Source organism: Trachurus trachurus, assembly GCF_905171665.1.
Source record: "Trachurus trachurus genome assembly, chromosome: 13".
NCBI classification, from domain to species: Eukaryota; Metazoa; Chordata; class Actinopteri; order Carangiformes; family Carangidae; genus Trachurus; species Trachurus trachurus.
The window spans coordinates 14,307,059-14,320,793 of record NC_139892.1 but is presented as its reverse complement, the minus strand read 5'-3'; the positions used below and the strand labels follow the sequence as shown (position 1 = coordinate 14,320,793).

Below are 13,735 nucleotides of genomic sequence, written 5' to 3'. Positions count from 1 at the left end.
AAGGCTACTTCTTTGCAACAAACTTGAATTTCTCAGTATTTTTCTGAAATATTTAACCACAGTCTTTTTCAATAAGTATTCAAGCAATATTAATATTAATTTTTTTTTCTCGCTAATCCACAGTGGAAAAATCTTCCCACTGTATCTGTGCCATAGATTGTATATAAAAGAGGTCTGTGCCTGGCCTATCATGTAAGTTTGTAAATAATGCTTCTGGCCTAATTTTGATGCTGTCACAAAGTTACATTTGAAAAACAGATTCAACCGGATATCCGGTTTAGGTGCTCTCAGTAAACATACCCGGTGGAAACTTCGGCTTTCATTTCCCCTCACTCTTTCTTCGTAATCGACAGTGTTTACAGTCGATACTTTAGTTTTGATCCATATTACTGAAACATTTATTTTGTGCTCAGCCTCTCAGCGTCGCCGCGGTGACGTCAGATCGGGCTGCTGTCTAGTTCACGTTAGCCTTTAGCTTCTCTCTGCTATGTAAACAATAAAAGCGAGCGAAGGTTCCGGTTTACACACGGAGGCAAAACAGTCCGGGAGCACGAACTGCAAAGAAGTGGACTCGTTGGTTTTGCTGCATTTTAGTTGAGGTGTGTGTGTATATATTTGCCTCTGCATACGCTTTGTTCCTGTTGTTTATGTTACTAGCAGCTGCTAGAACTTAGCAGGTATTAGCTTCACTGTAACAGATATGCATGCAGGTCTCTGTGTTGTTGTGTACCTTTTGCAGTAGCTAGGTATGTGTAAGTGTCTGTTTCTGACAGAGAGATAGCCTATGCTGGATAGTAAATGTTTTATTAATGTGTCTTCTCTCCACCGGACAGAGGGTCGTCCCTGTCTCCTATGGAGTCTCTCAACTCGTTTGAATCCGAGATGGAGGCTGATGGACAGGGGAACTACTCTCTGTTTCCTGCTCTGGACAGCATAGCAAGTCTGTCTGGGACTGCAGAAACTCTGGAGAGGTTGTTCAAAATAATATGGTTTTCCTGTCACAGACAGTATAGCTGTGCCCGAATAAAAGTTGGTAGGAATCAAAACTAAAGAAAAACAGCAGCAGAGTAGGGATTTGCCTGGATGACTCTGAGCTTTTAGTCATTCAGTTTCTTTTAGTTATATTTTTTGGCCACATCATTTGCTGTGCAATTCAACATACATCACCACAACACCTCTCATGCTTAGTTTCCTGACATTTCCTTTTTGCTAAAACACATGGTAGATGAGTATGTGCTCTAAGATTTTGATATTCTTTTGCTAATAATTTTGCTAAAGTGCCAGTAAAGCAAATGACAATGTTTCACTGGATAATACTGAGTTTTTCCTATTTGCAGTGAACCACCCAGTGAAATTGCAGAGAAGCCAAACCTCACATGGCTTGATGCTGCACAGGTGTCTGTCATTAATTGCTCATTATTCAGTTTGGTGTCATTAATACTATTTACTATGATCAACTGCTGTACGAGTTTTTGTTTTCAAGTTCTGTTTTGTTCAGTTTTTTTTTTTTTCCTTATTTTTTTTTTTTTCACGTAGATTGTCTTGGAGGAGGCAGGACGTCCCATGCACATAAAGGAGATTAAACAGAGAATCATTGACAGAGGACTTGTTCAATCCAAGTACAGCAATACTCTCAATTTACTACACCATCTTTTTTGCCATGTGTGTCCAAATGTCAAATCATGAAACACTTAACACACAATATATTATACATAGTGTTTGTCTTAGATGCTTTAGACCACAGACTAGTTGTTTAATCTACAGTTAGACATTGCTCATCTCATTTCTCTCTTCTTTGCAGTGCAAAATCGAGTCTGGAGGCTGTCATGTATCGTGAGGTAAGGAGGGTGTTTAAGACTCAGCCAGACAGCAACCTCTGCTGTTGAGTATAATAACTTGCATCTCCATCCGTGTTTGTTCAGTCAGTACTGTACAAGCATTGTCTGTATTTCTTTTCCTATTTTTTTTTCTTTCTCCATGTTTTTCCATCCTGCTTCTTTGACCTTATTTCACTATTTTAATGAGAAGCGCTGCTGCAATCACAACAAATGGCGCCGTCTGCTCACACACACGAACAAGCCTTGAAGCAGCTGCTTTCTAATAATGATGGAATTAATCTAAATTGGGAGTGAGATTTTGGGCTTTTCCAGCCCCTTGCATTTGGCCTCAGTCTCACATATGTTTCAGACACAAAAAGGCAGCAGGAGATTCAAGAGGATTGAGAACAGAAATGGAGTCTTTGCACTGCTGGTGAGTTAACTGGGATACTAATGGCTATTTCACACTAACTCTGAATATATTCTGGGATACTGAAAGGGCATTTGACCTTTTACGCCAGGCTATTTGTCATGGATAAATACTTAGGCGCTGCTGTTCATACAGGACTTGTGGTCCAGAGCTATAGATGGATACACCTCATTTCCTGGTTCGATTGCACCATAGACAGAATTATCAATATTGAATTTTGCATTATAGTGTCATTAAAAATTGGCAGATGCAGTGTTTTTGCTGTGGAGTGACAATATTATCTGGCTGTGATAATGTGATGTAACGTCATAGATGTTTTATTTCCTTCTCAAACCTAATCAGGGAAGACATACTCTCATTTTAATTTCTTCAGTTTTAATCAGCTCATGCACGTTTTGGTTTCAGTTCATTGTTTGTCATACAGCAGTTTATGTGGAAGCTACATCAGTGTGAATTGTCCGTCTATCTGGTAGTCTGTATTGTCATCTGTCTCTCCTGCAGGCAACACAAGCTTGAGCCTCAGGAACTCACTGGCACAAAATGAACAGACCTCTGTCTTTCTCTCCCCTCTGTCTCACTGCAGACTGATGAGGAGCGGCAGCAGGCCCTGCAGGCCTTCACTGCTCAGTCTTTCCTCAGCTCTCCGCAGCGGAACGCCATCAGCAGTTCTGGCTCGGGTACCTCGGCGCCGGCCTTCCCGTCCCCCACTGGCTCCTCTGAACACAAGGCCAAGATGAAGAGGGGTTCGCGAAAAAACCAGAATGAAAAGTACCGACTCAAGTACCTCAGGCTGCGCAAAGCTGCTCGGGCCATGATATTTGTGAGTGAACTTAATTAATACATAGCTGTAGGTAGGCCAGTCACAACTATTACATAATTGCCTGAATTTTTGAATTTTTTGAGCTGACCACATTTATTTCTTTTGCATAATCGTTAAAATCCTATACATTCATCTGTATAAAAACAGCTGGATGAAACTAACAGAAACATCACATTTCGATCACTATTTTCTTGTCGTTTTCCTCCGTTTGAGGTTCGAATTGAGCTCTTTTAATGACACCATCACATTGCGCCCCCCCGTCTTCTGCTATAGTTCAACGACACAAGTGGAGAGCCACAAATCTTTCTTCTAATATTCGACGACCGAATTTTGATGAGCATTTATCATGAATTTAGATCAAACAGAAATGCAGTTTTTAATTTATATGTTCCAATCTTTAATGCCAATAAATGGCTTCTCTTCTTCATAAGGTGTAGTGTATTATTTGTATACTATTTAGTGAAAAAGCCTATTGTTATTGTTAATAGTAATTATTTGTATTGCAATTAAATGTCATCTAAAATTTCACGATTGTAACAGCCCTTGCTGTATTATTTTTCCCCACATACTGCATATATGCAAATACAAAATTTAATTTCTTACCGGTGACAGCTAAAGTTGTATACAATTTAACTTGCTTTCAGGATATGCAGCCCTTGACTGATCAGTGTTGTAAAACTGTTGCACCTACAGGAGAATGCAGCTCTCTGTGATGAAGTTGCCCACTTAGAAGAGAAGTTTTTGAGAGCAAAGGAGGAGAGAAGGTGAGTGGACAGATTTCAGCTCTGCTTATGATTATCATAAAGTTCTGAAATACGATATTGGCCCTCTGCTTCGTTCAGCAAGGACCCACCCATTCATTCCCTTTTGTCATGTTTTGTTATTCTTATACATGGATATGATGAAGTTTTAAAATTGTGAAGATGGCAATTTATTGTGCATTTTCCAATTAATGTGATCTTTATGTGAATTTAAACATTTATTTTAATTTGCAGGTTTTTACTGAAGTCGTTGTTGCAGTACCAGTCTTTGTCAGACGGCGAGATATTACCTACACCTTCCAGCTCTCATCCTCCTGTGCCACCTGTGGCATTAACCTCAGGAGTTGCAGGGGCTTCAGGGCTGTCGGGGGGGCACAACCTGACGTCATCTGTGTCAACGGGGGAAGAGGGACCTCTAAAGAAACCCAAGAAAGAAAGGAAGGAGCGAGGACGGGAGAATGGAAAAGAAGATTGTGAGTGCTTTGGTCAAGCATTAATGCAAATGCATATTGATAATTGATGAAATTTGAATATTTTGCTTTCACCTTTAGCCAATTATTTCACCGCCTTATGTTTTATTCAGTGCCAAAGAAGATGTCTAAGAAGAGAAAGCTAGCAGACGGGTCTCGGAAGCTGGTGCAGCCCATCCCTCTGGACTCATCTGGTCGTCCCGTCTTTCCTATCGTACTGGGAGGTTTAACAGTCTACAGTCTGGGGGAGGTCAGTGTCACAGCTTTGCTATTATCACAGTGGTAAACTTAAGGTAAATCTATGTCATCTTGCCACGACACATAAAGGCCATCTTGAGTTTAGCTTGGTGGTTAGAGTAAAACCACATTATCTGACTGCTCTCCAGATCATCACAGACAGAATGCTGTTCCATGATGAGTATGCCATCTACCCAGTGGGCTTCTGCAGCACACGGATCTTTGCCAGCATGAAAAACCCTGACCAGCAGTGCCTCTACACCTGCCAAATCAAAGATGGGGGAACACTTCCACAGGTAAACACACACACAGCTGTGATTGTCTGCAGTTTTGCCAAATATCCCTCATCATTCTCTTAAACCTTGCACACAGATACTTTATGAAATTGGTAAATAAACATTTGCTCTATTAAAATACTACTGCACTGGCAATCATCCTTCAATTCATATATAGATATACATACATATACAGTATATATTTTTTTTTACAACATTTTGTCTCTCCAGTTTGAGATCGTGCCTGAAGACGATCCTCAAAATGCCATCGTGGCCTCCTCTGCCCTGACGTGCCACTCCAACCTCCTGAAGACCATCGCATCTGTCAGGTAAAGACATTCACCACAGAGGCTTGGACTGAATAGTTTGCGGTTATTCTGCATGAATGACATAGTAGGCATGAACAGGAATAGAAAATGTCCACCAAATGTTAAAAAAACTTTTTTTTCTCCATGTCAACTTAATTAAATATCACTTGTAATATAATTGTGTACTCATTCAACATGTCCTTCTTCTAGTTCCAAGTCTGTGACGCCCATTGTGCCATCAGGAGCAGACTTCTTTGGTTTCTCCCACCCAACCATCCAGAATCTCATCCAGAGTTGTCCAGGAGCACGCAAATGTACCAAGTAAGAGTAACTTAAAGATTATCATTTCAGAATAAGAATGAAATTTGTTTCTATGCTTTTATAACATTTTAGAGTAGAAAAGCTGAAGAGTGTTGTGTAGTAAAGTCTGGACTGTTCTGGGTTCTGTGTCCAGTGAGAGTTTAAATTACTAAAGCAAAAGCAGTCTAGTCTAATATTACCGTCAAGGATTAGTAGTCGAAAACATGGCAGACCAATTTCCTCGGCTTGCTGGGACCCAAAACTGCAGCACTTCCCGACTCATCCATGAAATTAACAAACAATTGTAATTTATTTGTTAATTATAACACAAGACAGATCTCACCATTTTCAACATCTACATTGGTTGTGCAATTTTGGGAAACCCATGGAATGTAGAAAAGTGTTTCATGGACTACAAAGTACCATAAATAAAGTTTGTCTCCCAATCACAGCAAGTATTACAAAAAAACTGTTGTTCCCTGTTTATGATGATTCAGATAATGATGTTTCTGAAACTCTCAAACCGTTGCATCATATAAAACCCACGAAAACAAGAGACTGGAAAACACTGACAACCCTGGAGGAAGTAACCTACATACTTGTTACTTTTAGTAACAGTCAATTATGATATGTCGTAGCAAGATGATCTTGTGCTTAAATTTTACCTTGTTCTTTTAGCTACAGATGGATCCGATTTGAGGTGTGTCGCCCCAGTGACGGCCAGGTTCCCCACAGCCTATCAGAGGACGATGCCTCCGTTAACTTTGAAGCCTACCAGAGACACCAGGGCTTTGATGAGAACATCAAAACGGAGCACATCACAGGTTAGTTATATTTCTATAGCATGGTTCTAGTGTACATTAAAGCTGGTATGTCCATCCAACATGTACAGACTAGAAGCCTCGAGGTTAAACAGCTTGAATTACTGTATAAATAGAATCTCTTAGTGGGAAAACAAATAAGAAGCTGTGTCTTGTTCTTTGGGGCCTGCTGTCAAAATGTCTGAGTGAAGCAGTGAAGCTGCTCCAGTAGAGTCTCTCAGCTCAACGTCGCTCTGCTCTGTGTCAATAACACTCATCCCACCAACTGCTTCACCAGGCCTCTGCTAGAAATCACATATCACGAATCTAACTGCCTCGTTTGGCTGGAAAACAAAAGTACACTTCCTCATAGGAGTCACGGGATGTTCTTAATAGACTTTCAAAGTAAAAGTGAACCCAATTATTTGTAACAGTACTTCTGTTTTTGTCATTTCCTACATTTCTAATGCTGACAGGATGATCACACCGACGGCCTCTGTTCTTTCTGTTTCCTCAGGACAGACACCACAGTCTCCTAGCTCCTCTCATCAGCACCACCTGACATCCCCCACCATGAAGCCCTCTACCTCATACTTCAGCTCCTGATTCTGACGGCGCCGCTGAAATAAGGTCTCACCCGATCACATTCTTTGTTACTGACAAAGCCTACCGGTACATTTTCCCGGTTAAATTATTCTTGCAATGGCGTCATATTGGCTCAGATTTATGCTATGTATTATATGTCGCCCTCCTAGCTAGCTCCAGACAGCGTTACTGCAAGCTGTGTGCTGACATGGATGATAATAATATGCTGGATGTGGCAGATTGACTTTGTGCTTAATGTGATAACTAACACCTCTGTAGTGGAAATTACATTTGTTACTGTATGTATGACCGAGTCCTAGCTGACATGTTTAGGATGATACTAATATACCATTTTAACTAGTTAGGGATCACACCGGAAAAACTGAAAATAAGACGATTATGCTTTCCCACGTACACACTGATGCATGTTGGTGCCCTATTTGAAGTTTTTCCCGGTTGAAACAAATGTATCTCATATTTGGATGAATCAATAATTCCATTACCTTTAAGTCTGTTTTTCCCATGTAAAAGCTTTGGCTTTGAATGTAATGTAATCACATCCACATAACCTTGTTGATTTGTTTGTTTGATTTATTTGTGCAAATTATGTATGTCAGCAGAACTTATCTGAATCAGTTTAAATCAAAATAAAAAAAATATGTCTCATTTTCCTAAATTCATACAGTCCAGCAATTATTGGCACATCATACAAAATCATACATATATTTAGAAAACAGTTTGCCCCAGAGGTCTCTGACCTTCTACAAGCTCTTTCAGTGTCCAGACTCGTCCGGCCGATAAATCTATAACATGATAGTGTGTCGGGTAGGAGACTCACTATCTGTCCAATCAGCTCATTTGACCTCAAGGACCGAATGTGTATTTTTTTTTTTTTTTTATCACATTGTCTTCTTGCAGTTTCTGCTTCAGTAGCTTTTCCAAACGTTTCCTTTATCAGAGTAGCGGTTGATAATGAAAGGAGGGGCAGGTAAAACCCCACTGGTGCTGTAAACTGGACAGGCTTTAAAGTCACAGGGCCAATCTCTCCATGCATATCGAACAGCAGCTACTTTATCAGTGGCTGGACACAAGCCGGCAGATAACTGGACGGTGGTTGGACCCTGTTGTAAGATAGGAGCTGCAACCCAGAGGGACTTGGACCCGCATGGAGCCACAGTCCCAGAACAACAGACCTGTATTTAAACATAAAAGGATCGATACAAGGGAGCTCAATTACTTGCAGCATGAAATGAGTTTGTCTCCGACATAGTTAGACCAAACATTAGTCACAATTCTTTTTGTTTATTAGTGATCCATGCAAACAATGTGTTAACACTGTTATCAAACCTAGTATGTGTATATGGGAGAAAAATGTACATCTACAATGACTCCACTTTACCTCAAAGACGTCCTTCGAATATGTGACAGAGACAGACTGGTCGTAGGTTATGTTGACAAACGTTTGTGAGGACAGGATTTGGACGGGGAAAGGTCCAAGAAAGGACACGTCCTTTTCATTATAAGCCACTGCCCTCGCTCCTAATGTCAGCCTGTAGGCTACGTCCTGCTTGTCCCGAGGATGGATTCTGACGAACACACAAAGTAAATAAATAAGTCACATGCCAGTCTGTAAGACCAGACAGGCAGCTTAAAAGTCAAATACGAAAGCAGGTCACATGGTCACATTTGTACACTTTAAATAAAGAAAATCAACAGAGAGAAGGTTTTTTTAGTGCATCGAAGAGTCTGTCGATGTTAAGAGTTATGCCAGAGGCTTAAAGTGGCTTGGCTGCATATCATAAGCAAGTCCAGGAAACTTTTGTTTATAAGGATCCTAAAATCTACCCAGAGACTTTACAAGAAGCCAGAACAGAATGGTTTGAACAGGTGCGATCTGATAATCGCTTTGCTCCAATTAAAACTCTTGCAGCATACTCTGGAGTGACATTAGGTCAAACCTGAAACGGCTTCCTGCACCACATCTCTTAAGTTGAGAGTTAGGGTTTAAATTAATACATTAAAAGACATGTAAGAATCCATCAAACCCATGTGAAGAAGTTCTGCAGCAGTGATTTGAATTAATTAATGCGGTGTCACTGTCTACCACCTTGAAAAGAACACTTCAGTGTTAATTAATGCTCGATAAAGGCTAATCACACCCCCATGCTACTAAGTGTGAATCACACATACTCTGCGATGCTTTTTGGTAATTTAAGGATCTCACTTCCTATGCAAACCTATGAACAGGATCCTTACGTGCCATAGGGCGATGTTGTATCCGGTAAATCCAAAGCCACGGCCATGAAAGTTCGCTTCATCCTTGAGTTGGGGACAAAGCCAAAGTCTGCCGTCTGGTGCCAGCGGATGTTGGGAAAGCCATCGTCTGTGGCGTCTTTTTTGTAGGTGGACAGCTGGACATAGGGGGAAGAGAAGAAACACGAGTTGGACCGATATAATAATCCAAATAATATGAGCAAGGTCTTTTTATTTTATTGACATGGCGACAGTGAAGCAATAAGTCTTTTTTGATGCTACCACTACCACTACACTGAAGTCAGAGTAACACGGTTACATACCTGGACAAACCCAAAGGGGAAATCAATAGCTGTCTGTCCCCCTGAGCCCTGATGAAATGCCATCCTCCAGTCATCAATCATAGCAGGGAAAGAACAATTGTACTTGTCCTGGTGATATTCTGCATTTGCCTCACCTGAAAGAGTCAAAACCTCATAGATAGATACATGTGTTGTCTTTGCTCTTTAAAAAAAAAAAAATCAAATATACATTGACTATGAAACATGTGCAGATGGTCCTGACGTACCTTGATACCAGATGGCTCCTTTGATGGTCATGTTAAGCAGTGGGTGGATCATTGCATTCCACAAGATTGAATTGTTTTTAGGGCTGTAGGATGCATAAAGTAGAAACAATACAGTTCATTAAAGTTAGCTCTCCTCGGTTATTAGTTACACATCAGAGACATTCACACATTTGCCTGTGAACAGAATTACTACGTAGGCTGCAGGTTATCTGAGCTGTGCTGTCTTCATATCTGTACCCGTCTGTGGTTCCCTGTAGTCCACACTGCTGCAGCGCTCTGGAAGATGACCAGACCTCCACGGGCGTGCCTCCCCAGCAGGACTCCACCAGTCCGACGGGGTAATTCAGAATCTTGTTCATGTAACGTCCAAAGAGCCAGCACACTGCGGAAAAGTCAGCCAGGCTCCCTGCAAACAACACTCGCTTGTTTAATTCATCAATCCACAGAGAGCAAGTTGGTGAAAATACATAGACAAACAAAAAGCATCATGGTTGATATACACTACCAGTCAAAAGTTTGGACACACCGTCTCATTCAATGTTTTTTCTTTATTTCCATTACTTTTCTACAGTGAAGATTCAAAATGAAGTCATCAAAACTATGAAGGAACACATGTGGAATTATGTAGTAAACAAAAAAGTGTTAAACAAAGCAGAATATGTTTTATATATTAGATTTTTCGAAGTGGCCATCTTTATGTTTTGATGACAGATGTTTGCACCAATCCAATTCCAACAGTCTTGAAGGAGTTCCCAGAGGTGCTGAGCTCTTGTTGGCTGTTTTGCCTTCATTCTGCGGTCCAACTCATACCAAACCATCTCCTATACAGCGTCTTGCAAAAGTATTCACACACCTGGAACCTTTCCACATTTTGTCATGTTACAACCACAAACTTGAATGTATTTTATTGGGATTTTATGTGATAGACCAACGCAAAGTAGCACATAATTGTTAAGTGGAAGGCAAATGATACATGTTGTTCAACTTGTAATGTGCCAAAATATGGAAAAAATCAAGGGGTATGAATACTTTTGCAAGGCATTGTAATTCCATAAGTGTTCCTTCATAGTTTTGATATCTTAAAGCAATACTAAAGAACTTTCATTTTTGGTTGAGTTTGGCGGCGCCAGTGGACCAAAGCAGTAGTGTTTTGCCTGAAGGGAGACTCCATCTCCCATGAGCACCAGCGCATAGCGCCGTAAACATCCTGATCTCCTGGTGCATGGAAATTAACAGAAGACGTCCAAACTAAGTTTTTGTTTCCAGCGGATCATTTCACAGTAAACACACATACACAATCCGGCGGGAACGTGCCGCATTGCCTGCTCCCTCCTTGTCGTGACTTGCGAAAGTGAAACTTAAGTGAGAGCCGGGTTACTGCCATCCACCTCAAAGTTGCTTAGTGCCAGAGAAAGTGATACAGACCCCCTCAGGCCATGACATTCAACTTGTTGTAAGTCGATGTATCATCACAAAAGTTATGAAAATATTTTATGAAGGTTGAAAAGTTACTTAGTGCTGGTTTAAGTATAAATCTACAATGTAGAAAGTAATAAAAATAAAGAAAGACCATTGAATGAGAAGGTGTGTCCAAAATTTTGACTGGTAGTGTATGCTGTACCTGAAACAAAACAGTAGCTTCAATTTAGCAACACAGAGCTCAGATGCAGTAGTTCAAAACCCCCAAAAGCTTTAGCTGCAAACAAAACAACTCTTCGAACAATTCTGGGAATTAATAAATAAATCAGTGGCTCACCCGCTGTGGGCACAGTCCAGGGATGTTCCACCTGAATCAGATCAGTCACTTCTCTTTCGCTCATGTTCAAGGCTGCCATGAAAGTCCTGACATGAGGATACTTGGCTGCGAGGGCCAGCTCGTCTGATGCATTGAAAATCTATCGGGGAGAGTTCATCATTAAACAATAAAATGTGAATAAATGCATTAATACATTTCAAATAGACTGCTCTTTGTCTAGAATGTCATGTTTTTGCTCCATGCCAGGTCAGTGATACTGTCCTAAACCATTCATACTGCTCCTATGCTTTTTTATGTGCAATAGCCTCGCCTACCTCTGATGTTGTGAAGTACATGTTGCTCTGTCCTCCACACAACCAAACATCTCCAAACAGCACATCTAATAGAGTGGCCGTGCTGCCTTCGGTGACTGCCTTCACAGTGTAGGGACCGCCAGCTTCAACGGGGTCGAGGGTGACTCGCCAGACACCTGTAAATGAAATATAAGTATTTACACAAACTGTCAATGAAGGAAAAATAAGTGCAGGTAAGAAAAAAAAGCAGCATTTAATCATTTGGATTACTGGAATATGCTTTTGATAGAAGCGGTTGCATAAAACAACCTCAAAAAACAAAAAAGAGGGGTTTTTGCCCCCATCCGTCCCTGTCAGGGTCACTTAATGTGGCACCTGCTGCCCTCAGCACCCTGCAGATGTTAGGATCAACTTCCTGTCTGACAGCAACTGGCTGCACTTAACTTTTGTCACAGTGACTGGTGAGGTTTTCTGTGTTATCGGTCCTGACAAGGTGACGTTGACCTGTGCCCCCTCAGGGCCGTAGCCCCACAACACAGCGCTCTCTGGAGACTTCTGCAGCACCATGTGGTCTCCATAGTAGGAGGCAAAGCGCAGCCCCGCATCTGCACACACAGACAACTCTATTCATCTCTTTACTACAGCCTACTTGAATTAAAAAAAAAAATCACATGATAAAAAACAGGAAGGATAGGCTGTATTAACTTTCAGTTCTGCTTTACTTTCACACGGTTAAATGCTTACACAGTGTTACTCACCAAAGCTGTCAACAGAAGCTACAAGAACAAAAACAGCCCACAGTGTTATTGCCATGACAAACAGACAACTCATGTTAATAAAAAGATGAGAGGTTCTGTCGGACAGACGCATGCCCGTCATTTGACATGCTCAGTCATATCACAGACCGACCGTGTACCCTACCAGTCACGGAACTCCTAACATCAACAATTGAAGAGTTCTTTTCCAAAACGCTATAAATCCATTTTAATAGTTTTCCAGAAAATGACATTTTTTACCTAGACCCACCCATTTTGTTAATATTCAATTTATCCTGTTAAAATGATTGTTGGCTCAGTCTGAACATGTTGAACAATGATTATTAAATCAAACAACAATATTGTTGATTAAAAACTCAAAGTTTATTTTATTTTTTCTCAAAACGCTATAAATCCACATTTAAAAAAACAAAAATTGATGGTTTCTGTCTTAAAAAACCAACCAACATGACATGAGAACATCACTGAGGTGCGTGCGTGTCTCTCTCTCTCTCTCTCTCTCTCTCTCTCTGTGTGTGTGTGTGTGTGTGCGTGCGTGCGTGTGTGTGTGTGTGTGTGTGTGTGTGTGTACGCGCGCACGTCGGGGGGAGGGAGGGGGCGTTGACGGTAATGATGTCTGTCTCTTTACATGTTAAACAAAGAGAACTATGGACTATGGAAGTTTTAATAGTCAAAATACAGAAGCTATCATGATGTGAGCACATGTTGCTGTAAACAAAACTACGTCTTTGCTGTAAAAAAAAAAAAAAAAAAAATCGATCGTTGATACGGAGGATACCCGGCGTTACAGGCGGGGGCGGGGCTCGTACGGTATGCGGGGGCTGTGGGGGTATACTTAACGGCACAGTGTCCACCACATAAACAGATACAGTAATTAACACAGAACCCAGAAACTACTGAATGAATGACTGAAAACAAACCTGGGTTCAGAGCACCGCCATGTTGGACTGCATGGAGCCCTCATAGAATTCTGAGGAGAGGGAGGAGATGTCGCGTTTTGGCTAAAAATAGACTTGGCGCTTATCGCGGTTTGGAGGAGAACGGCATCTTGCGGTGCCTTTTAAACAGGGAAATGTAGCGATTTGACGTGATACGTTGATGGAGCAGTTAATAGGCTTAGTACACAGCAAAATGGCGTGACAAACTCATTTTTTTTAAATTTGGCGTTTATCGCGTTTTGGAAAAGAGCTCCTCAATTGTCCCGCATTTCCGACCAAGTCAGGAGTTTGTTTTGTTCCTGGAACGTCATCACGGCGTAGCTGAACGACGCCCTTCAAAATAAAAGC

At 41.1% G+C, this 13,735-nt stretch overlaps 2 protein-coding genes across 4 annotated transcripts; one reads left to right on the top strand and one right to left on the bottom strand.

Moving 5' to 3' along the window:
* Positions 1-380: 380 nt before the first annotated feature.
* Positions 381-7,362, top strand: LOC310995555 (transforming growth factor beta regulator 1-like). 3 transcript variants are annotated; one of them, XM_083984642.1, is made up of 15 exons: positions 381-599; positions 834-971; positions 1,338-1,395; positions 1,537-1,619; positions 1,802-1,838; positions 2,188-2,250; positions 2,831-3,067; positions 3,761-3,831; positions 4,063-4,301; positions 4,412-4,548; positions 4,685-4,831; positions 5,042-5,139; positions 5,329-5,439; positions 6,097-6,242; positions 6,736-7,362. In XM_083984642.1, exons 2-15 carry the CDS (start codon positions 853-855, stop codon positions 6,822-6,824), a joined length of 1,635 nt encoding a protein of 544 aa, XP_083840768.1. In that variant the 5' UTR covers positions 381-599; positions 834-852; the 3' UTR covers positions 6,825-7,362. The 3 variants fall into 3 exon arrangements, with proteins under 3 accessions (XP_083840768.1, XP_083840769.1, XP_083840770.1); XM_083984643.1 differs by lacking the exon at positions 381-599 and adding an exon at positions 604-677 and having other exon boundaries at positions 711-971; XM_083984644.1 differs by lacking the exons at positions 381-599; positions 1,338-1,395 and having other exon boundaries at positions 867-971.
* A 46-nt stretch (positions 7,363-7,408) lies between these two features.
* On the bottom strand, positions 7,409-12,605 carry LOC310995320 (sialate O-acetylesterase-like). The gene is made up of 10 exons (XM_083984335.1): positions 12,432-12,605; positions 12,119-12,278; positions 11,695-11,851; positions 11,381-11,519; positions 9,862-10,030; positions 9,625-9,707; positions 9,380-9,513; positions 9,060-9,214; positions 8,203-8,389; positions 7,409-7,996 (listed from the first exon to the last, which is right to left on the bottom strand). Exons 1-10 carry the CDS (start codon positions 12,550-12,552, stop codon positions 7,730-7,732), a joined length of 1,572 nt encoding a protein of 523 aa, XP_083840461.1. The 5' UTR covers positions 12,553-12,605; the 3' UTR covers positions 7,409-7,729.
* Positions 12,606-13,735: the final 1,130 nt, after the last annotated feature.